The sequence below is a fragment of the Stigmatopora nigra genome, chromosome 4, assembly GCF_051989575.1.
Source record: "Stigmatopora nigra isolate UIUO_SnigA chromosome 4, RoL_Snig_1.1, whole genome shotgun sequence".
In the NCBI taxonomy this organism is placed as follows: domain Eukaryota; kingdom Metazoa; phylum Chordata; class Actinopteri; order Syngnathiformes; family Syngnathidae; genus Stigmatopora; species Stigmatopora nigra.
Window position 1 is genome coordinate 7440854 of NC_135511.1, and position 23562 is coordinate 7464415.

At 39.5% G+C, this 23562-nt stretch overlaps 1 protein-coding gene across 3 annotated transcripts in view; it reads right to left on the bottom strand.

The window, feature by feature from the left end:
* Window positions 1-22326, bottom strand: part of taok3a (TAO kinase 3a) — a 32401-nt gene extending 10075 nt beyond the window's left edge. The window contains exons 1-15 of one of the 3 annotated variants that reach the window (XM_077715035.1): window positions 21816-22326; window positions 19828-19900; window positions 12772-12900; window positions 10137-10371; window positions 9843-9914; window positions 8970-9071; window positions 8805-8850; window positions 7419-7515; window positions 6320-6433; window positions 5008-5099; window positions 4837-4930; window positions 4286-4367; window positions 3554-3721; window positions 2996-3181; window positions 1975-2067 (exon numbers count right to left, since the gene is read on the bottom strand). In XM_077715035.1, coding sequence (XP_077571161.1) covers window positions 1975-2067; window positions 2996-3181; window positions 3554-3721; window positions 4286-4367; window positions 4837-4930; window positions 5008-5099; window positions 6320-6433; window positions 7419-7515; window positions 8805-8850; window positions 8970-9071; window positions 9843-9914; window positions 10137-10268 — 1278 coding nt within the window. In that variant the 5' untranslated portion in view covers window positions 10269-10371; window positions 12772-12900; window positions 19828-19900; window positions 21816-22326. Of the gene's footprint in view, window positions 1-1974; window positions 2080-2995; window positions 3182-3553; window positions 3722-4285; window positions 4368-4836; window positions 4931-5007; window positions 5100-6319; window positions 6434-7418; window positions 7516-8804; window positions 8851-8969; window positions 9072-9842; window positions 9915-10136; window positions 10372-12771; window positions 12901-19827; window positions 19901-21815 lie in introns of all 3 variants that reach the window. The other 2 variants (XM_077715033.1, XM_077715034.1) reach the window with 2 other exon arrangements.
* Between the last annotated feature and the right edge of the window lie 1236 nt (window positions 22327-23562).

The following is a 23562-nucleotide window of genomic DNA, read 5'->3' on the forward strand; positions in this document are numbered from 1 at the left end:
TCATTGACGGGACCTTGGCCTAGAGGGGGGGGTTTCTGCCTATATATTTTATTCAGACAATTTCAGCTGTGTTACTGCATGAGGGTTTTTTTGTCTGATTTGTTTATTTACAACTTCAGAGCTTTGTATACGTGTAGTATATAAATTAACGGTTTAGGATTATTCACCAGACACTTTTGGTGTTCAGGCTATATTTACAAGGGTTATGTATGGTCTTCTCCTGGATTTGCCAGACTATTTTCAAATTTAAAACGGTTTGAGGAATGTAATAAAAATGAGGAGGACTTGGAAAAAAGAAATAAATAGCTTTAATTTTTGTTTCACTAACCTTGCAACATCACCATAATGACTGCAACAAGTGCTGTGGCTGAGGGACTTTTTAATCGAGAGATTAATATGAGACGATGTTTTGCACGTTAGATCACAAAGGTTGCAGTCTCTCGCATTTATAAAATGCAAATAAGCTCTTTCAATACACAATTTATAAATAAATAAAATATTTTTTTCATGTTTCAGAATTTCTTTCCAGTTTTTCCAATGCAAAGCTTTGACTGCACACAAATGTGTTTTAATCTTGTACAGGTCTGATGCTGGATTCTTATATAAAATGTAAACAAATCTGAAAAAAAGCAGCCCAATTTTTGTAAAAGGTTCAAGTCCAGGTTTTTGGATTGTGTGGTCTTGAGAAAAAAAATACAGTTCAATTAGTTTAATCAACCTTTTTCCTCAATTGTGGGAATTTAGAATTGCAAATTAGCACTGAATTATACATTTTGGTCAATTGTTTTTGTTGTTGTTGTTGTGATTTTCACATTCCCATCAGTTTTACATTGTGGACCTAGATAGTTTCTTAATATTAAAGATGTACATAGTGATAAATAATAGAACCATCGCATGATAAAGGCTGTCAGTTTTAGCGGGGGGGACAAAGATAGTTCCTTCAAATGAAAACTGACGATATAATAATGATGATAATAATGTTTAGGCTCCCTTTGTGAAGCCATTTGACCAATTGTAGAGCTCTCTCTCTCTCTTTGTCTACCTGCCTGAGGGTGTAAAAAGATGATGTCATCTAGCACCAATAGACACTCACACACACACACACACACACACACGGATAAAAAATGTGTCTGTGTGTTTCACACATTTGTCAAGGACACAGTGAAGAGAGTCATACACGCATACGTGCGCTCGCACACAAAGGAGGAGCCGGTTCACATAGGGTTTAGTAAGCCCGACTTATTACAACTTACTAGCACCCGTTTCCATGACAACAGATGAGCACGAGACAAGGCGTGAAAGGAAATCACACCTTGTGGCTCACTTAGGCTTCTGCCAAATATTTGAAGACATTATTTGGTTCCAAATAAAATCACGTCACATCCAAGTGACAAAATGTAGGGATGATCATTTAATATTTCATGCAGCCACTTAAGGGGAGAATTCCACCTTCTGTTATTAGACTATAACAAAACTTGACCAAAAAGGATTAGAATGAATCTTAATCGTATTTAAACCTGACCCCTTTCACCATTTCTTAATGAACTATCAGGCCCAATTACCATGTCAATATTACCTAAACAAAGAAATAAAATAAATAACCATAGACTACATCAGGAAAAATGAAAATAAACACTTACTAAACAGAAACCAGCTGATACAAAGATAACTTGTATCATAATTCTACCTCTTCTTCTATTCTGAGGAGGTGGGAAATTCAAAGGAGACATTGGGGCTATTACCATAAGTGTTTAGTGTTGGAAAATATTTCATCTCCAGATAGAATTCGGTTCAGTGTTAATACTAATAACATCAGTATTACAATGATCTGGATAACAATAATAAAATAAAGCTGACTGTCTAAACGGACAAACAGAAAGACCGCCAATGAACCAAAAAAAAAGGAATTTTCAGGTACTGTGATATGAAGATATGAATAATTAACATTGGAAGATTTTCTGAAATGCAACTTACCAAGGACGCAGACTTGATGGTTGCAAAACGGGCCTGGTTCTTGTAGTTTTGGACATGGCTACTCTTGTGAAGAACGTCGTCCCACTTGTACTGCTGCACCATTTCCTCAAGACAAAGTAGCCAAATATAGGATGAGGATTTTAAGATATTTTGACATTTGTAATCTTGCCTAGCAAAATGAGTCAAAAATCTCACAGAAAGACTCCTAGGTATGAGTTCAAAAGTGAAATAAGGAGGGAAGGTTTTGAAATGGACATTATTATCACCTCTTAGATGTTACCGTAAATTCTGCACTATAAGGCGCTACTGAAGTACTCTTCTCAAAACTTTGTTTCCTTACATTTCTAAATACTGGACTCAGTATAAAGAAAAACAATTGCATAGCAGTAGACTGAGCTGGTAGTAATAAATACTCTTAACTTATTTTGCTGTTCAGGGTTATATTTTGCCCAAAAATGTGAATGACAAAAGTGTCCTGGCATATGATACATCTGTTATCCCTGGACTGCTTCCAAACAAGTCTCGTTTTCTGACAGTAAGAAGGAATGCCAGGTTTTAACTCTAAAGCAAAATTTAGCTCATTTAGGCACCATAGTGAACCTGCTGATGCTGCCATTCTAGCCTGATTGCATTTTGTAATGTCAAACAAAAAAGCCTGTAGAGGTTTTTCTTGTGACTCCATCCCAGCAAAAACTATCCTCTATAGGTTGTCAAACGTACTACTTTCCTCGCAATGCAAAAAAATATAAATAATTTTAGAAAAAAGGAATTTTATCATTTTATGGGACAAAACCAAGAGTTCCACATGATTATTTTTATAAATCTTGTTTGTTAGAAGGCGAATAAATGGTTAGTCTCACAGATCTGGGGTCCAGGATTTGATCCCAGGTCGGTCTCCCTGTATGTAATTTGCATGTTTGCGCGGGTTTTCTCCAGGTATTCCAGTTTCCTCCCACATTCCCAAAATATGTTGTCACATGAAAAACCTCAATACAGCTCAATGGTCAGCATACGTATCTACCTTTTCAGTGTGCACAGAGGAATCCAGGGTACCTCCATAATCATGTAGATGCCCACAAGTGACATCATCTAGACCCTCTTGGAGGCTGTTGATGCTGCTGCTCCGGCTGCCTGTGCTAAGTGATGTGCTGGGTACGGAGTGGTCGCTGCCTGTGCTGTTCATCTTGCAGCTGGCTGCCTCACTATCCTGCAAATAGTCCGAAACAAAGTCAGATTTCGCCGCGCACTTGTCAATAACACCCCAAATCCTAGAAAACCAAAACAAACCGAAACCAAAGCAAGAAATTCCCCGAATATGGGATGAAATAAAATTCTAATCTAATCTGAAATAATCTAATCTAATCTAATCTGATTCTCCATTCATTAAATAATTTGATGTCACTTCATGTTGTTAAGTGTTATAAATTATGTGTGCATGTGTGTAAAAAATGTCAAATGTATGTATGTATGCTTGAGTAGGAAACATTTTTTTCTATTTATAGATTATATTTAGATATTAATACAGTAATCCTTTCACATTTCCATAACTTTAACGTTTTGATGGCGGTTATGCCCCCACCTCATCGTCCTCCTGACTCTCCCCCAATGGTCCATTGTGCTTTTCCTGGTAGAGGATCTTCTTCATTTTGCGGTACTGCAGGTTGTCCAGTTCACGCACAGCATCCTTCGTCCTATGGATCAAATCCGGCAAGATCCTCGGTGACCGCTCACGTCGTACAAAGTCGTGCTTTGGACAAAACAAAGAAAAAAATGGTGGAAAATCATTGGAGGGTTCCAATAAGTTGTGCTGAAAATGACTTGATCACCCTTCCTCTTCCTTTTTTTGATATATATTTTAGTGTTTAATAACTCATGGTAGTGTAACTTTGGGCAATCAAATTTTGTGAAGGTGAACTAAAACGCCCCGGCCTTGACGACAGCGGACATGGTCAAATAACGCAACAGCTGCTGGAGGACAGAAACTAATTGATTGTATGTAGCCTTGCAAATTGTACATTTTTCATCAAAACCACAATGATTCCAAATGATGCTTTTTACTTTGGCAGCCTTCTGATTAAACTCTTGCCCTAATGAAAGCACTACAGTCGCCTCAAAAGAAAATTGTGGAGTTTTATGATCTGTTACAGTCATAAAGTCATGTCATTGAGATTAAAATGCCAGGAAATAATCTCCAAACCTTCTATCATTTATTCCTATTCATTGCAAAGGAACTTTGAATGGGGATTTTAAGGAACTATCCAGATATAGGCATAAAAAATCCCAATGTAAACAGATGGTAATCACCACTTACTAATAGTAGCTCCCCCGACGAGGGTCGGTCCTGAGGAATTTTTAGTAAGCAGTAGTCCACAAAGCTTCGGAATTGATCAGACCTGCACAAAAAGTACATTCCAGTGAATAGACCATTTAGGTCCAAAAACACCCCTTGCTTTGAGTTGATTGTTTAAGCTGTGTTGAACTGCTGTAGAGTGCAAATCGAAGTGAGCAGAGACCACCTCATACAGGCGGTCTCTGCCTTGTTTCATTCCGCATCCGAAAATGGTCTCTATGTTCATATAAGTCCAAAACAAATCAATGGTAAGGTTTATTTTAAATTAAATGCTGAAAACGAGACCGTGTGAAAACAATGTGATCATCATAAGAGTATCATAAGGCTGTATTGTGTATACATCGGTGAATTCTATTGAATTGTATTAAGACTGAAAGTTGCATGTAAACTACATTTTGGAGATCATATATTGAGTCTGGCAAACATAGTGGGTTTTGTCAAATATTTATATTTAGATTTAAAACAATTGCTCCAAGATTGCATGAATGCCACATTTGATATGAATGTCTTACCAGTCGCTCGCCTGCAGGGCAGGCGAGTCGTTCTGCGCGATGTGATATAAGGCACTCATGGCGTTCATGTTGAACAATGGCGGCTTGCGTTCGGCTGGAATCACATGCAAGACACAACATGACCTTTTCACACCAAATATAATCAGTGTGTCTGCAAAGGCATGCTACTACCTAACTCGATGCAGGTGATTCCCAGGGACCAGATGTCTACTTTTCCTTCATACTGGCCCTCGTCCATAGCCAGGATCACTTCGGGGGCCATCCTGAATAAGACATATATAATAGGCATGAACATATCACAAAGAAATTGGGAGCACCAACAATGTTGACTTCGAAATGGCAATCACTGACCAACAAGGTCATCTTAAAAATAGTCTATACTGCTCAAAAATAAAGGTTTTAAATCAATGATTTCAGCAATAAAATACTCGTTAGAAATATGCAAAATTACGCTCATTCGTGCCCTCCGATTAGCTGGCCACTGATTCCGGATGATCCATTTGAGGATAGGCAGTTCGGACAATGAACATCCAAAATATTTATTGCTTCACATGAACTGCAGTTGTGTTACTTGTGAAAATAATATTGTATGTAATCCATTAAAAATGCCTTTTAATTGACTTGTGGAAATTTGTGAAATAGAGATTCAATTTTGCATCATATAGATGACTGACAATCAACACACTATGACTATAGCTATTCAGTTGCCATTTACAAATCAGGGAGAAAGTATTTCCTAAATTAATTTTGAGGAAAAACTCCCTTCTTCTCCCACAGAGATTATCATAGTTCTGAGCCTAAGACTGATGCAACCCGACTCCCATCCTTTTTTTAAAAAAGTGTTTTGGCTGGCTGACATTAGTGTTGACTTTGAAAACATCTAAGTGAGTATTACATCCAGTTGCAACAGAAGATTATCCATATGGTTGACATTGTTGAATTGGCGGTAATCGTTGTTTTTAAACCTATGATAGGTGCAGGTTTTAAACTGTCTTTGAACCTTTTATGTGAAACAGTCCTATAAAACCTTATTTCTTGTCAAAAATGTGAAAACTACTTTGACACCATGAATTTAAAGCCTTAACACTTTTTTTAATAGTCTATCCAGAGTTGAAGTCAAAGTGGTGTCCAAACCATTCCTCAAGTTGTGGGTGCAGGTTTTTGTTCCAACTGATCCAACACAGACAGTTTAACTAATGGATGTTGTGCTGAAAACAAGAAGCACCTGACTACAATCCACTGATTGCACTTCTAAAATACCAGACTTAATAGGGTGGAACGAAAGCATGCACCCACTGCGGCCCTTTGTGGAATAGTTTGCCCACCCCTGGTTTAAGACATCAATTCAAAAACATATCCACATCTTAAAAGGCAAACCCTAACTCAGGCTTAAAGCCCTTACCAATGTTTTGAACTCATGTTCGAACCCCTAATTTCAGAAACCCGTGTCAAACTGTGAGCACTAAAATGCAAACCATCTCACCAGTAGGGCGTGCCCACGAAGGAATTGGCGGGTGAGGCAATGGAGGCAGAGCCAAAGTCGGCCATCTTGACATGACCCGCCTCCGTCAGCAGGATGTTTCCTGCCTTCACGTCTCTGAATGCACAAGATAAAAATCTCTTTCAACAAATAAACATTGGAAGGCTTCAATGCTTGCATTATTGATTCTAAAAATACGATGATCATTTTCTGAACGATTGAAGCAAACACGCCAGAAAACATTCATGTATCATCCGCACCACTAATCCTCACGAGGGTTGCGTGAGAGAAAGCGGAAAGAATACGGTTTACTCGAGACTGATTGCCATTGTAAGCCGCAGAGAGGAAAAGATTGGAGGATAATTTGGATTGTTCAATCAGTCCACTGTGCATGTTTTAGTGATTGGGGGACATAAAGAAAACATGCAAACTCCACACAAGAAGGCTGGAGTCCGGGATTAAACACTGGGATTGAACTGGGAGGCATTCACTGTGACAGGAATTAAACAGTGCCTCCCAAATTTTGGACTCTAGTTCTAACAAATGTCATCTACAATGTGAATTTAGAGCGTCAAAATATAATATAAATTCTCCTAAATGTACTGAAATACAAAATAAAAGTGTCCTGAATACACATACTGAAATAGTCAAGTTATTTAAATATGTACTCAAATACATCTTGAACATGAACTAAACCCTCTATGATGTAAAGATATATACTTGCTAAAATTTACTGACATAAGTATGCTTACTCGAATACTCAGTAGAAGAAATCTAAACACTCTGTGACGTGCTGCAATGCATCATGCACATTATCTCAATAATCCGAGATGTAAGCCTCAAAGTGATAATCTTAGATGTACTTAAAAATGTCCTAAAATTGACCTCAATGCCCCTAAATCTGCTAAAATACCCAAAGAAAGCATATCTAAATGATTTCTGAATCACATTAACAACAACTAGGTAAAGTGTCTCCCTGTTTTGTTTTGAGAGAAGCAAATTGTGCTATTGAAGTTTACAAATCCTCAATTATGAATTATTAATAGCCGATGCGGAAATGTTGACAAATGTACCGTTTTTATTGGATGACTTTTTGACATACCTGTGAATCATATTATGGGAGTGCAGGTAGGCGAGTCCAAGCAAGGCACCATGGGTAATGGCAGCGATTTCTACCTCTTGCAGTGGTTTCTTGTGAACTTACAGGAAAAAAAAAAACATATAACATTTTTCTTTGTGCAACAGATCAAGCAATCAAAATATGAATATGACATAAGGGAATTGACAGAGAAAATAAAAACATTGAAAAATGTATAAACACCCATGAAAGACTGGAATCTAATTTTATAAGTTGTGTGATGATGCAGCCAGCATCCAAACATCATGACTGAGGGCCGAACTTCTGAACCTCCCACGAACGATGAAATCTGCATCCAAGATACCCTTTAGTACTCTTCCTTGCCCTCAAAACCAACATTATCTAGCAGAGGACTGACACCTGCTGGCAGGCTGCCACTTCAAGGCGCTCCGAAACGAGAGGGTCACTCTACAGAGCCGTGAGCCTTCATCACCCGACAGCGAGACAGACAAGCAGAGCATATCTGCTACAGATGAGGCAGAGTACCACGAAAATAGCCAAGTTCCACATCCCAACGTGGCTCAAAATTGCATTTTCAGTAAGATGCATAAAAGTCTTAACATTGTCTTGATTGTGCTGAGTAGTTCTATTTTAATGGTGCTGTAAATGCACCTTTTTCACATAACATGCAAACCCATTTACGGACCCACACACTCTTGTAAGTCGCGCCTCTATTTGATATATTATTTCATTTTCTCGTAAAGGTTAGTCTTAGGGCGGCTGAGTGGTCAGCGCGTTGGCCTCACAGTGGGGGACCTGGGTTCGAATCCAGGTCGGTCCACCTGTGTGGAATTAGCATGTTTCCCCGGGCCTGCGTGGGTTTTCTCCGGGTACTCCGGTTTCCTTCCACATTCCAAAGACATGCATGGTAGGCTGATTGGACACTCTAAATGTATGAGAGTGAGCGTGTATAGTTGTTTGACTCCTTGTGCCCGGTGATTGGCTGGCCACCAATTCAGTGTGTCCCCCGCCTCTGGCCCAAAGTCAGCTGGGATGAGCTCCAGCACCCCTTGCAACCCTAGTGTGGATAAAGCGGTTAAGAAAATGAGATGAAAGGTTGGTCTTAGTAGAATTTCATGGTTTTTGTAACAGGATAATGAGCCATAAACACCTAAAAAAGGGGCATCAAGAGCTAAAAGCAAAACATTTGATTTTAGTGACCTTTTATGAGCGAGGATTGAAATCCAATTGAAGATTTGCGGATGAAGCGAAAACATACCACACGCTTCAAACCTGAAGTACTTTGATCATGAAGGCTGAGCCAAAATATCTACTGAAAATATTGACTTCTGTATAAAGCCCAACAACAACAAAACATAGCACCTTATTAAAGAAAAAAAAAACAAATACCTTCGAGTAAATCCGATGCAGAGCCTAGGCAGTACTCCATCACCAACTGAAATGTAGAAAAATAATCTGTTGATATATCAATATTATATTGATTTCAAAGCATCAGCCATCTCCAGAGCCTTGAATTGGACCAATTGTAGCCAAAATGGGAAAAAAAATATTCACCCAGGCTGTGTTTTCTTTCAGGTAGCATCCTTTGTATTCGATGGTGTTAGGGTGCCGGAGCTGCCCCAAAAACTTCACCTCCTTGATGATGTCCTGCCATTTCTACAGAACAGATCAATATATAATACATTTGTGACAGTAACAGGACGTTGGTCTTTCGTCAAGTGCCAATTTGCCTTCACACTTGATCCATAAAAACCAGAAACAAGCAAGCAAATTCTGTAAAGCGTACATACTTCAAAAATGATAGCAACTGGATGACACTTTTAATAAGGACAAAAATCTTGATCACATTATTTCTATCCTGTTAAACTTGCAGTGGCTGCTGGTCCATTGGCTTGGTATCCTTGTGCCCTGCGATTGGCTGACCACCAATTCAGGGTGTCCCTGCTTCTAGCCCGAAGTCAGCTGGGATAGGCTCCAGCACCCCCCACCATCCTAATGAGGATAAAGTGGTTCAGAAAATGAGATGACATGAGATTTTACTTACTAATAGCTACTTAACTCTTTTACTGTTAAGCATTTTCTTAATATTTCCAATCTGCTAGTGCGTATTTATCCGCTTCTTGATACTTTTTGTGCATTTGCTATTTTTTTCCAAACCTTGCATTCTGAAAACATTTTTGTTGATCTACAGGTAGAGCTTTCGATCAAATTTGAAGTGAATTTTAAATGAAACTAGCCCCAGGCGCAATTTTTTTCTAAAGTTGGCAGCTTTTCAGTGTATCCTCAAGTACTGTAAACCAATTTCCAGCTATGTCAATACTAAGTGCTCTGTAAATCATATCTTAGCAATTGTACCTTGAACTTTGGTCAATGTTTACTTGCTCTCATGCGCGCTTGTGTGTGTGTGTGTGTGTGTGTGTGTCTTACTTCAGTAGTCTGCTTGCCATTGTAGGACATCTTCTTGATGGCCACCACCTCGTTGGAATAGGAGTTACGGGCCTGAACAAGAATGTAAAGTCCATTTACAGGCAAATAATTAAATGCTCCTATTCAGCCTCAATTTGCACAGTGTTAGCTTTGGAATTTGCAGGTTTCACCATTTGAGGCAGAACGTTGCACTCAAAATGTGAGATTGGGATCTTGTTTATAGCGACCTTCACCATGTATAAACAAAACTGTTGTTTTCCTTTTCAATTCCGGCCAAATAGAAGCTAAACTTACGAAATATACGGCCCCAAAGCTGCCATGTCCGATCTCATGCAAGTCGCAGAAAATATCCTCCGGGTCATCTTGGAAGAAAAGCTCGGCCAGCTCAGGGTCCTTGGGCCCTCCTTTACGTGTCGACGACGGCATGGCGGCGGGCTAGGGGACGCTCACGCGCACACAGCTCCGACTGCTGCAACCGCCGGCGGATGCCCGCAACGGGCCCGGCATTGGCTGGCCACCCCTAAAAAGGCTACGCAGAGGCAAAACATTAAGGCATGTTAGATGTCTGTACGGTAGATTACGTAAATACAGCATAGCGCTTTCAAAGTTTAGGTCAAATAAAGTGATTTGGGTACATTGTATCATGGCATTATAACGAGAAGCGTTGTTAAAGTAACGGGAGGAGCTTAAATCAGTCGACCCAAATCCATTTGCTTTTAAGAAGATAAAGGCAGTTGATGCAGACGGGGACTTCTTGTGACCTGTATTCTGAAGTCATTTAATCAATGACAGCATTTTCAGTAGACAGTGAGTTTCAGTTTCAATGTGAAAAAGAAGTTTAACCGTAAGAAAACAGCTGAAGCAGATTATTCTGATAACCTAGAAAGAAGGTCATGTGAATGGGCTAAACATCACAGACAATCGCCCGCCCAGAGTACTTCCTGGCTTACTCATTTGCTCCGTTTTCCTCTTCTTTTTTTTTTTTGTGATAGTCCAGCTTGCTTTCAATCGGACTGAAGGATTTAAAGTGACCGAACAGAGTTCACGGTGCATCCTTTGGCAGCCCGCCTTCTTGCAGCCTTTTTGATGGACTGGCATGGAAACATACTGAGCCAACCGCAAACTCTAATTTTGTGTTTCATATACAGTGGTACCTCGATATACGAGTGCCCTGACATACGAGCAATATGAAATACGAGTAAAATTGTGAGCAAATATTTATCTTGAGATACGAAAAAATTGATATAGGGGCAGACAGAGGATGCGAGAGGCTGCTTATAAGAAAATCATGGGCCCTGTCTCAATGGTCACAACTCCCTCTTTGTAATGTCTCTACGAGTACTGGGCGGAGCATTTTTTCAGTGTTTTTTTTCCCGTTAGTCAGTGCGAATGGTGTGTATATATACTACTTCTGGTCGTGCATTATCCTATTGTGAGGACGTTTGAGTGCATCATTTTGGGAATATTTTGAAGGGAATACAAAAGCAAACAACCCTCGATAGGTTGCATCTGAAAGTCAGGATGGAGGTGGTAGGCTTGTTAAGCACTCTAAAATGGCCCTTTCTATGAATATGATTAGTGTGTATGGTCTCCATGTGCCCTGCGATTGGTTGTAGTTGGCTGGGATAGGCTTCAGTAACCCTCGTAACCCTTGTGAGGATAAACAGTACCAAAAATTTATGAATGAATGCATAAGAATATATATTATTAAAGATACTTTGATGTATTGCTTAAAATATGCCAACACACTACTTAAATCATGCCAATGGAAACTTATGAATTCCTCACTTTCAAAAAAGCAAATTTAAAAATGTAAACTTCGATTTCATAATTTCATTGGGAAAACAGAATTGACAGTTAAAATTCTTATTAAAATAAAAATTGATTGCAGCACATGTTTTGGAAAATGAGATGCTCAACCTTAGAGGATTTGGACAATATTAAGGTGAAGGATCAATTATTTCCAAATGATTTCTTAATGTTCCTCTTCTAGTTAATATGCTAGTGTAAATATGTGAAATATGTCAATAATGGGGATTAGATTTTGTGTTCTAATATGCTTTGCCGATCTTGGCTTTGGCTTGATGCTGATGCGTTCTGTCTGGTACTGTGTGCACGTGTTGTTGTGCCTCCATGTCATTGTGAAAGCTGCGTGCATTTGTTTGCGTTAGCCGACAGCATCTAGCTGACGTGCCCGACGATTCCGAGGCGGACAGAAAAGCAGTGAGAAGCATGAGGAGAGAGCTGTTGTACGCCTGGGTAGCAATGTGTTTGTGTGTGATGCATTGCGCAGCCAAGCTAACTGGAGCAGGGTGGGGGGGCCACAGGCTCACCGGGGTGCCTGCAGCCGCGTTATGCCTGGCGGGCGCCCATCTGAGCCTCCAAGAATGATGTCACTGAAATCAAGATGCTTTTTGGAGGACTCAGGGTACAAATTTAAGCATTGGAAAACACTGACTGGCAGCCATTATGCAAGCAGATTTGCGCAAACTACCAACTGATTACCGTTTTAACTGATCATTAAGATCCACTAAATGTCATTCAAAAACTTTTCTTCAATCAGAAGAATAGGTGGCCATCCAATCCGGAGCAGAAAGAGACAAAAAACCCTACACGCTCACACTCATATAGGGACAATTTCGAGTGCCCAATCAGACTTCCATTTGCAAAGTACATAATCATAAGCAGGCTATTTTCAGCCTGGGAGAAACAATATAAATTTCCATAGCCATTTTTTGAAGTTTGATGAGTAACCCCTTTTTGACACAAGTTAACAAGTTTTAGATTTTTGCAAGGTTTCCATTACATTTGTATAAAATGGGGAAACTTCTTATTGTCAATTCCTGTTTTGATTTTTTTTCTCCTTTAGTCTAAACTGTACATGTATTTTTCTGCTAGCCCAAAGTGCAGAGGAGGGTTGTAGTCTCACCTGTGGGAAAGTAGCTTTTGGCCGATTCTTTCACAGGTTTGGTCACAGCAGCGTGTTGTTCTTTTTGTCCTCACTTGAAGTCCAAACCTGAGTTTACACAGGGGCTCCTGGTTGAGGACATTTTTCCTCCTGTAAAAACAAGCAAGGACATATTTAAACGAAAACAAAAAACAAAAAACGATTCATTTATCTCCCTGCAGTTGAATTATTTGGTCCAATGAGAAAATCTACCCCAATCCAGTCAAAGCATTGTAGTTTCCTTCCAGTCTGGTAATTGATGCTATGTAACTGCATTGTGAGGAAACAGCACGACAGGTGTGCTGGTAAATTTTGCTGAGGAACTTTACTCTAAATTCGACAACAGCAGGCAATCGGCACTGGCTTGGGAAATATGAGGCAGGTCACCATAGACGGAGCTGCATGGCTCAGTAGTAGTTGTTTCCTAACATTCTGGGTTCAATCGCTGACAACGTTTTCTACAAACTATCGTGATAAACAATCAGATAATTTGTTTCCCCTTTCGTACAATGCATTGCAATTTACTAAATTAATTATCTGAGAAAAACTTTAGGGTTATGAAAAATTTGATTTAGCAATATCATAAGCCATCTACACCAAATATTAATTGCTATGTGTATCAGTAATACTGGCACTATTGTCACTTTGGCTAGATCGGTAGTTACGTAGATAGAATAATTATATTTCATAATTGATACGCCTTTTACCCCAAATATTAAATGCTATGTGTATCAGTAATACTTGCACTATTGTCACTTTGGCTAGATCGGTAGTTACGTTAGTTATAATAATTATCATGACATGCCTACCCTGCAGCAGGCCCATCACAAGATGTTAATCTCAAAACCGCCATATGAAACGCATTGGGGGGCACATAAATTATTATCCTTATTATATTTTGAATAAGCCTACAGTACACTCCATTCATGCAGCACATAATTATCATGGTAATCATCACATCTGAGGCAGGTTTGCTAATCCCTATCAGCCAGGAAAAAATGTGGAAATTTGTTTTAAAACCTGCAATTGTTGCACAGCGCCCTACATGCAATGGTAATTCTAGAATTAATTAATCAGTCCTAAAACAAATAATCAAATGCTCTGAAGCTCAATAGACCCTTGATACAGTAATCCCTCGATTATCGCGAATTCACTACTTTGTGGTAATTTCCGCTATTATTTTTTGGGGTATTATTATTTTATTATTTTATTTATTTTTACACTTCATAAAAATGTAAAAATCCACGATGAAACTTGTAAGCGGAAGCCACTATTGCTACGACGACTCAGCACTGAAGAAGAAAAAAAACGTTATAATAGAGGTGACCCTATTTTGCGATTTTTCGAAAATCGCGGCCATGTCTGGTCCACATTAACCACGATACTTGAGGGATTACTGCACATAGTTACCAAGTTTCTAGATTGATTTATAAATAATGAAGGAGTAGGACTTAAATGCTATAAGAACATGAAGAACACCAACATGATAAGTTTCACATTTTCATGCAAAAAGTCTAGTTTTAACATTTTATCTGGTCCTCCAATTGAGCAGATTGTCATGTTAGGGCGAAGATGCCCCTTTAACACGGCCTTTGTGCTTTGAACTGAGTGTAGTTGATCACTGAATAATACAAGATATAGAGAGGTCTGTGCGGGATAAAAATATATTTATATATATATACAAGCGGTGTATAGAAATGTATAAAAATAAAAACCAAGCCCTTGCGGACCATCCTCTGAATGATTTAGAATACTGATCCAAATATGGCAGGAGGCTGTGGGAAACTTTCCTGAGCTTCCATCCTGACTCCATTCCAGGCAGAGATTAAGACATTCAAGAAATTATGTCGAGACTGCGACTGGATCAACATTGTGCCTAAAGATGACAAAATGTTTTTTTTAAAATAATGCAAAAAGTATCTTAGTTCCACTGAAATAAAACACTGATTCATAATACCGTTGAAATGTCACAAATTCTTGCTAAGAAATTAAAGAATGCTCATATCATTTACAACAAGATTATTAATGAAAGGTAACATTTCCAAAATGTTGGAATTGAATTATTATTAGACTACAAAATGACTAGTTGGTTGTATAGAAGTGTCAAGAATATATTATAATTTTCTCAAGGATAGGCTTAGAGTTAAGGTTACGACCATGTGACATTTTTGTGCACATTCTGTTCACATCACAAGTCCCATTTTTGATTTGATGGGCAGGGTGAAACTACAACATCAATAGATCAGATTTATAACCCAACTCATCCCTTCCGGCTTTTCCCCCCAGGGGTTGCCAAAGCAAAGAGACAATTCGCCTAGTAGATTTAGAACACATGTTTATTATGCTGGATCCTCTTCCTGACGCAAGCACACAAGCGGGAATCGAAATCCAGACCTCCACAATGGCGCTTAAATCACTCAGCTACCACCCGGATCAGTTCATAACGCAAATATCGGAAGAAATAAAATGAAAGTTGAATTGGGCGCTATACAGGATTTCTCCTCCGTTCAATATGGTGAGGTGGTTAAAATGCAAAAATTGATGGTGATGACAATGTGGAAATTTGTGTCAGGTCTAAGAGTACTTCACAGGGGCACTGGTATTAGTAGTGTCATAATGCAGGACTCGACACGTCGGCAAGGTGAGGGTCACCTCTGAGTTCTACGATTATGCCAGCATTATGAATTACGTGGTGCTTTTAAAGCACCATAAAAAATAAACTATTTCACATAAAGTGATGCAGTCTCTCCCAGTTTTTATAGTACCAACAGACCAATGAACAGCAGGTAGAAAATCACGTCATTCTAACTACATTATTTGCAGCTGGCTATGTTTAATGTAGTGGCTAGCTATTGGAATGTAGTGATAACATTTCTTCACATTTTAAAATACGTCCCAGCCAACCTTTCAGCAAATCCGCCTACCATTTACCCAAGCTTAGCGCCATCTTGGGACTTGGCAGCAGACATAAAAACGCCAAAGCCGGTCACCAGTGGCTACAAGTATGCTAATTAGCGCTAACACTATCAAGCTGACTGGACTAGTAAGATTTAACATTGGGGATTATCTTTTGGAACAGCTGCTGACAGCGCCATCCCAAAAAAACGAGGTCAACTGTGAAGTGAGGAGACGTGGCTCCAGTATCAAGCAGAACAAAAAAACTTCACACTTATCACAAAAAGATCAGTGTATTCTGTTTAGGCTGTACCGTATGCACTGAAAATCTAGACTCATCCTGGTGAAACTCACTTTTATAACCACATTCCTTTGCCTTTAAACACATCTTTAAAATTGACAGCACAGAAAAAGCATAAAGTACATCTGCTGATGAGGGGGGCCCACAGCTACTCATTGCACCTGGGTCTTGTTCACATTTATTCCGCCCGTGTAAATAAATATAGACAGACATCATTGAGAGAAAAGACACAGATTTGTTAAAAACATATCTGGGTGGTAGGAGAAACAGATGAGAACTGATTGTGTCATTTCTTACGCTTAATTCTTAAGTGCTTTTCTCCAATCCATATGTTGCCATCTTTTATAATCCTTATAAAGCGTAATATTGGGTGTATGGGTGTGGCACTTAAGAACAAATGGAATTTCCATATTTTAAAAATGCATTCCTTTACGAATGCCTTCTTCAACGTCTCCTGTTGGAATACTGTGAATTTCATCTTTCATTCACCATGGTTGCTAAAATAGCTGAGAATGTACTTTTTCCAGGTTAGTTACTGTCTCACAGTGGTGCCACTTACTCATGTCTGCCAATATACCATTTGAAAATATAGCCTATTCTTGGGGTGATCTTGAATTTGGAAGAGGGTGGAAGAAGCCGCCCTCACTTCCAAAAAAAAAAACCCAAAAAGACATTAAAACACAACAGCTGTGGTTTACGTGCACCAACGTTGTCCAATTTGGTACAACATGCATTAGTGATGACCTTCATGTGATGGTTGGTGAATCTTTTTGGCCCAATCTCCTTTTCACCACCAGGCCATGACATTGTTGTGTGTGGGAATAGGGTATGTTTTCATGTGGGCAAATACCCTTTAAGCCATGTATGAAAAGACATGCATGAACATGACATGTAATCTTCATTCAGGGGGGAAACAAAGCTTAAAATTGGAAATGGTAGTCTTTTGAGGGATCACAGGGGTTATATTTTAACCATTTGGGCATCTCGGGACCATTTTCAATTGTCTACAGATTTTCCAATTGGAGCATTTTCGGCCGTTTTTTTTTTACATGGCTTCTAAGAACCTGAACTTTTCAAAAACCTTCTTTGAAATAATTTTGACCGACTGCACACTTGCATCCTCAGGACATTTCCACCCGTTAATGCACAATGATTTTGCATTAATGATTGTTGACAGATGGCAAATTAGAACAAATAACAATGTTTTTTCCAATCCAATATCCTGTCTTTGGTGTTTTTTCAGAGGGTTGGAACAAATTAATCTGTTTTTAGTTCATTACTATGGGAAACGTTCATTTGACTTACGAGCTCAGTCCGGGGACGCATTAAGCTCATATCTCGAGGTACCACTGTATCTGTGACGCAGTGCAGGTTAGCCTATGCAATGGGGCTAACGTTTTTAAGCAACAAAAAAAAGATCAAACGCGAGGGCTCATGCATGTAGGCCATGAGTCATCTTTCTTATGTTTTGCCTTGGCAGAAGCAAATACATGCTCACGATATAAATTATGCACAAGCAGTGCACACACACGGTGACAAAGGGCCTGTGTTTTGTTTCCCTCATGACCTGAGGAGGTTGCTTTTGAATCCACTGTAATAAAGTTGGCTTTGGCGTGCAAAATTTGTTCAGGTGCTCAAATGTACTTTTGACATTTTCAACTGTCAATGGAAATAAAAGCTTAATTTTATAGAAAAAAAAAAATTCCCGCTTCGATGGCTGTCGTCACTCCCTGCGCAAGTTAAAGTTGGAGTTTCAAAATCAGGTTTGTAAATCCGTTCGGATTTTAATACTGTAATATCCCAACATACGAGAAATTTGAGATACAAGGAAAATTCTGAGCAAATTTTTGTCCTGAAATACGAGAAAATTTTGAGATACAAGCATATGAGACGGTTACTAAAAAAAAAAGATGTTTTTTCCATTGAAAAATATCCTGTTCGGCGTAATTTTTCAGAGGTTTGGAACGGATAATTTGTAATTTGTTATTTTTTTATGGTAAAAATTTATTTAAGAAATGAGTAAATTGACATACGAGCTCGGTCCCGGAAGGCATTAAGCTCGTATCTCAGGGTATTACTGTATATAGCTGGGATTTGAATGTAGGCTCTTCATCCATGCCTGAGCTCAAATCCAGTTGCCGAATGTGAACGTCGTCGACAGCAGCGAATGAGTGCCAAGCGAGAGCAATTTTGATGTCAATAGGAAGTAGACATGAAATTCTTTAGTGGACCTTATGAAACCATGTGGGGAGCAAATGCCCCCACCACCACCACCACACTACCACCTCCACACCATTCCGTCTGTCTCCATCACTGTGATCTACATTGCAACATTGGGCACGTAGGCATTATTTAGTAGGGCAAGTCTATTTTTAGTAACCGCAAAAACCCACCATGACCATAGGTTTTTTTTAGGAGGGGGTGTTTTTTTCTTCTTCTTTATCCATGTGAAGCGTGTCAGCCAGACATAAGATGGCCAACCATAGTGGGCCATGTTTGCCTCATGTGATGTGAGGGCTGCTGAGCTGGCGTCTATTTTTAGGAGCTGCCTAAAGAGCTGGCGTGGAGGACGTGCTTGCGTCATTTGAACCCAAAGCGGGGGTGTGCACCAAAGTAACCAACCTGAAATCGTTCAAGCGTACTCATATTTGAGGATGATGCCTGTCTGTTTCCATATGGGTTTCCTAAGATCAATTTTCTCATTAAATTTTGAAACGAACATAATCAAAATTGATGGCCGACAGAGTGATAGCTTGAGATAGGAGTGGTATTCATTCTGTGTTTAAGTTCTTATCTCAAACCATTTGAAATCCATCCTATTATGAAGTGGGGCTGGCTGAGTATTTTGGCTTTTCAATGTGACAACTTGATTTTTATATAAAAATAAAAACATGAACCAATCCTGGACAAGGCCACACATTACGTTTTAGAATGAAACCAAACCAGTTAACCTATTCAGTTAAAATAAAAGACTATTACATTTAAAACGTATTTCTGCATAGAGATTTGACTCTAATGCTTGAGTGAATACTAGTTGTAGTAGCAGTAGCAGTAGTAGTAGCAGCAGTAGTAGTAGTAGCAGCAGGAGTAGTATCAGTAGTTGTAGTAGTGTATCAGTAGTAGTAGTGGTGGTGGTAGTAGTAGTAGTAGTAGTAGTAGTAGTAGTAGTGGTGGTGGTAGTAGTAGTAGTAGTAGTAGTGGTGGTGGTAGTAGTAGTAGTAGTAGTAGTAGTAGTAGAAGTAGTAGTAGTAGTAGAAGTAGTAGTAGTAGTAGAAGTAGTAGTAGTAGTAGTAGTAGTAGTAGTAGTAGTAGTAGTAGTAGTAGTAGTAGTAGTAGTAGTAGTAGTAGAAGTAGTAGTAGTAGTAGTAGTAGTAGTAGTAGTAGTAGTTCATAAAAATGTGAAATTATATGCTGAAATTCGTAAGGAAAAGCCACTCTTGCTACTAGGACTCAGCACTGAATTATTTCTTTTAGTTCATACAAATGTGTAAATTTAGGCTGAAACTCGGAAGCCATTTTTGCTAGTAGGACTAAGCAGTGAAGAAAAAAAAGTTATAATGGGGTGACCTTACGTTGCGATTTTTCGATTATCATGTCTAGTCTACATTAACCACGATATTCGAGGGATTACTGTAAATAGTTTCATTTGTATTCACTGCACATAACAGCTCTTACAAAATCACCATCTCACTGTATCGTCCAACCTGACTCATCAGCCATTGGTATGACCCATAAAGCTATTTTAGTCTTCATAATCTCGCCGCCGACATCCGAGTCAATCAAACATTAACGTGGCACTAACAAAACGGGTGGAAAAAGGATAACTGAGCTGGCCTACTTACAACAGGAAGTGTAGTGGAGTTGAAATCTTGATAAATGTACAACTGCAGAAGGTCTCATAAAATGCTGCAACACCTGTTTATGGAAACAAGTTACCACAAAGAAAATGGTTACGTTCAGTATCTCGTCTAATTGTGAACATTTTCAAATTTTAATGTGAATACATCAACAGTTTATAAGTTGCATCCAGTGGCGTGATGATCTTTCCCATTTTAAAGTGATAAATGTTTTAAGAAGATACATTTAACATAATGTCTTATAAAGAAAAAGCTTTTGTTTCTTGCATATTCGTGTTAACGTATTTTTTCAGTTGCGTTTCACGTTGCGTGACCATATCAATGTGTTATAATCCACGTAAAAGGTGATAAAATGTGTTTGTGCGAGTTAAGGCTGTGCCATTTTATACCGTTGCCAGTATTACTGCTGTAAATTTGGCATTAATATGAATTTTGAAATTTTGCGGAAGTTACACTGCAATGTTGTGATGCTATGGAGAATATGTCAAAACAACGGTACAGATACACACATTAGAACAGGGGTGCCATTGAAGGCACCATTTTGACGGGAGGGGGCAAATGAACAGATCTGATTGCAGATAGGAAATGAAGCAAGTACAGTAGTGCACACACTTGATCACTCAACTCTCAAACTTCTGGTTTTGCAGCGCCCTTCTTAAAAAATAAAACTATTTAATCATGTACCTGCACGAAAATGGTAGACATTGGTGGACCTTCTTAATCTTTGCACAGATTGTTATAAACATCAGAAATATAGGCCTCTGGAACCGTCAGGTGTTGTTTTTATTTTATTGAACATTTATGAGGAAAAAGGCCTTTGTGTCCTTTGTCCATTCCTCCTGGTGGGAGGGGTGGTCTATCTGTATAACGTCACTGGCTGCAGCTTTCTTTGTTGTTCGACACTAAAATGTGAAAATTAAAGTTTTAAACAGTTATTTTACATTTGAATGCTGAGGTTGACCAAGATTTGTCTTATTTTTGTTCCATTTTTAAGCTGTCAGTTATTAATTTTACTCAATTTACATGATGCTTTTACATTGCAGTGTAACACAATGGTTGCTTCATTGTGTACAAAAAAACATTTCTCATCTTAAGCAGCAATTACCTACAGATTGTTCAATAATTGTGTTCCTTTGCCCTCGTAAGTAATTTCCTTGAAATGTATTACCCACCCGTAAAAAAAATGGATAAAAATAGGACAAAAACAGAGTCAAAAACTGTGTCAGGTGTATGTAACAACAACTGCAAAATAAAATTATCTGTTATGTAAAGACAGCGAATTGACACTTTCCAGACAGCCGACCAATCATTTCTCCAAGCCTATGACCAATCACTGGTGATAAAGACTGAAAGATTGGCCATCTATAGCACAGGAAGACACAATAGAGACGACAAAAGATGTTCCGCCATCGACACACGTTCGCTCGCGTGACATCCGACGGGCCAGCTTCTTTCCACATAACGACAAAAACAACGGGCACGTGCGTGCATGCGCGGGCGCGCGCGCGCGCGCGCGAGCGTTTCGACGCACACTTCCGCCTCCTGCCGATCAGAAGGAAGGGATGACATCATTTTTCGATTCTTTTACTTCGATGGCGTTTACTTTGAACCCGAGTAAGATGCATTCACGGCCCTTGGAGAAAATCGATGACGTCGACTTTCCAAAGAAAAAAAATAAACATTTCATTCGAATAAATGGTCATCCTTAGAAATTAAATAGCGGCAAGCATCATAAACAGGGACGGGATTTGAGGATTGTGGGATTGTGGGGTTGGGGGGGGGGGGCGTTTGCGTTTAATAGTAAAAGCCTCTCAAAGGACGCTTTTTCAGGTGTCACGGCAGGCGGTCCACGCACTTTTCACACTGACCCACATTGCGTGACACGGCCGAAATCATAATCCATCTCCACCTGCTGTCACGTTCGCACTCTCGACGCGTGTGTGTGTATTTGTGTATGTGTGTGTGACACTCACCAAGCGAGCGTCCTTGTCCTCTGCCCCGGAGAAAGGTGCCACAACGACGGCCGTAGACACAGAGCAGGTGCCCCTCGACCCCGCGGAGCCCCCGCCGCGGCTGTCAGCAGCGAGCCGAGTTGAACACTTGCTACGCACGCAATAATCCTCCAAATATGATCCTAGTAATCCGGAGAAGAGTGAACGGCGCTCAAGTTGCCGCCTCCGAGTCGAGTGACGTCGATTTAAAGTCTCCAAATCACTCGGCGTCCACTTTTGCCGCTTGCTGTCTGGTTTCAGCGTTAGCATTAGCTGCCGGCTAATCCCAGAGTAGGAAGTGTCAATCACGCACACCCCCTCGCCGTTAGCCTCCTCTCAACTCTTACATTGGGGGCAAATCGAGCGCTGGCTCCTCACCTTTAGGCGTCTTAAAGTGGATTAAAAAAAAAACAATAAATTCAAAAAAGAGGTCAGTTGCGGTGAGTCTCAAGAAAGAAAGCGTCTTGGCAGATGCTTGGACTTCCTGATTGGGCGATAACGGCGAGAAACGCGAGCGATTATTTTGACACATCCGCACACACATTGCTAAAGTTGAATTTGTGGTTTATTGGTCAATTTTCCGTACACATGGCTCGCGGGGGTGCTGGAGCTTACCCCATCATACAATGTGCAGTAGTAGAGGGACACCCTGAATTGGCTATTTGTGAGTTCCCTCGAATTTTTTGGGTAATGTAGACCAGACACTGCGCAATAATCGAAAAAAACGCAAAATAGGTTCATCCCCATTATATCTCTACCATACTTACATATTTTCTCATATATACAATATTAAGAAGTTTGTATATTAAACGTTAAACAGTTATACGCATATTTAGTCACTGACATTTATTAATATTGAAATATAATCTATATATAATAAATGTGTCAGTACTTTAAGTACTGTGCTCACAATGACAATAGCACTTCCCCGCTGGATTTTAAGCCAGAAAAAAAAAAGATTAGAAGAGACTTGTGCAGTACGATGAAGGTGACGATGATGAAAATGAAGATTTTCTGCACAGGTTATTGAGAGATTTATTCCAAGTCTAATAACTTCTTATCAATCTCTGGGCTGTCTCATGCAGCCCTGTCAGAACCATTGGCTGCTAAACCCAAGTTGGCTACAGTAACCGCCTACAGTGGGCTAACCTGGCGATTAAATACGATCAAGAAGGGAATGATTGCATTTATTCCTAAAACAGGAAAAGAGAGGAAATATATCATGAGACAAGCGAGACTGAAGCAGGGAATGGACTCTATTATCACTGAGATGAGTCAGGCTTTTTAAAGGGAAGATCCACTCATAATAGCCTAATACTCTAAGACTTGCAATGGATTTGGCAAAGCATAGAGATTTGTATTTTATTTTTAGACTTTCACGTGGCCTTTTACTCTGTAGATTCCAGCAAACAGAAACAAATCAGATCTGGGCCCAAGGCCCCTAAACCCAAACAATAAAGACACATGCCAAAACAGTGGGTTTACAATGTCCAACACAACAGAGAGCAAGTACAGTAGTACCCCTACTTAGGAACATCTCTAACATATGAACATATTGTTTCTAGATACCAAAGAAGTATCAAGTTAAGAAAACCAACATCAGTAAAACGTAAACATCCTCTCGTAGCAGTCAATTTTATTTTGAAGTTGTTTTGATAGAGTTGCTATTCCATTGGCGGTCTCCTAACACTCTGCTGGCCTCCCATTGGATAAAAGGGAGCTACCTTTC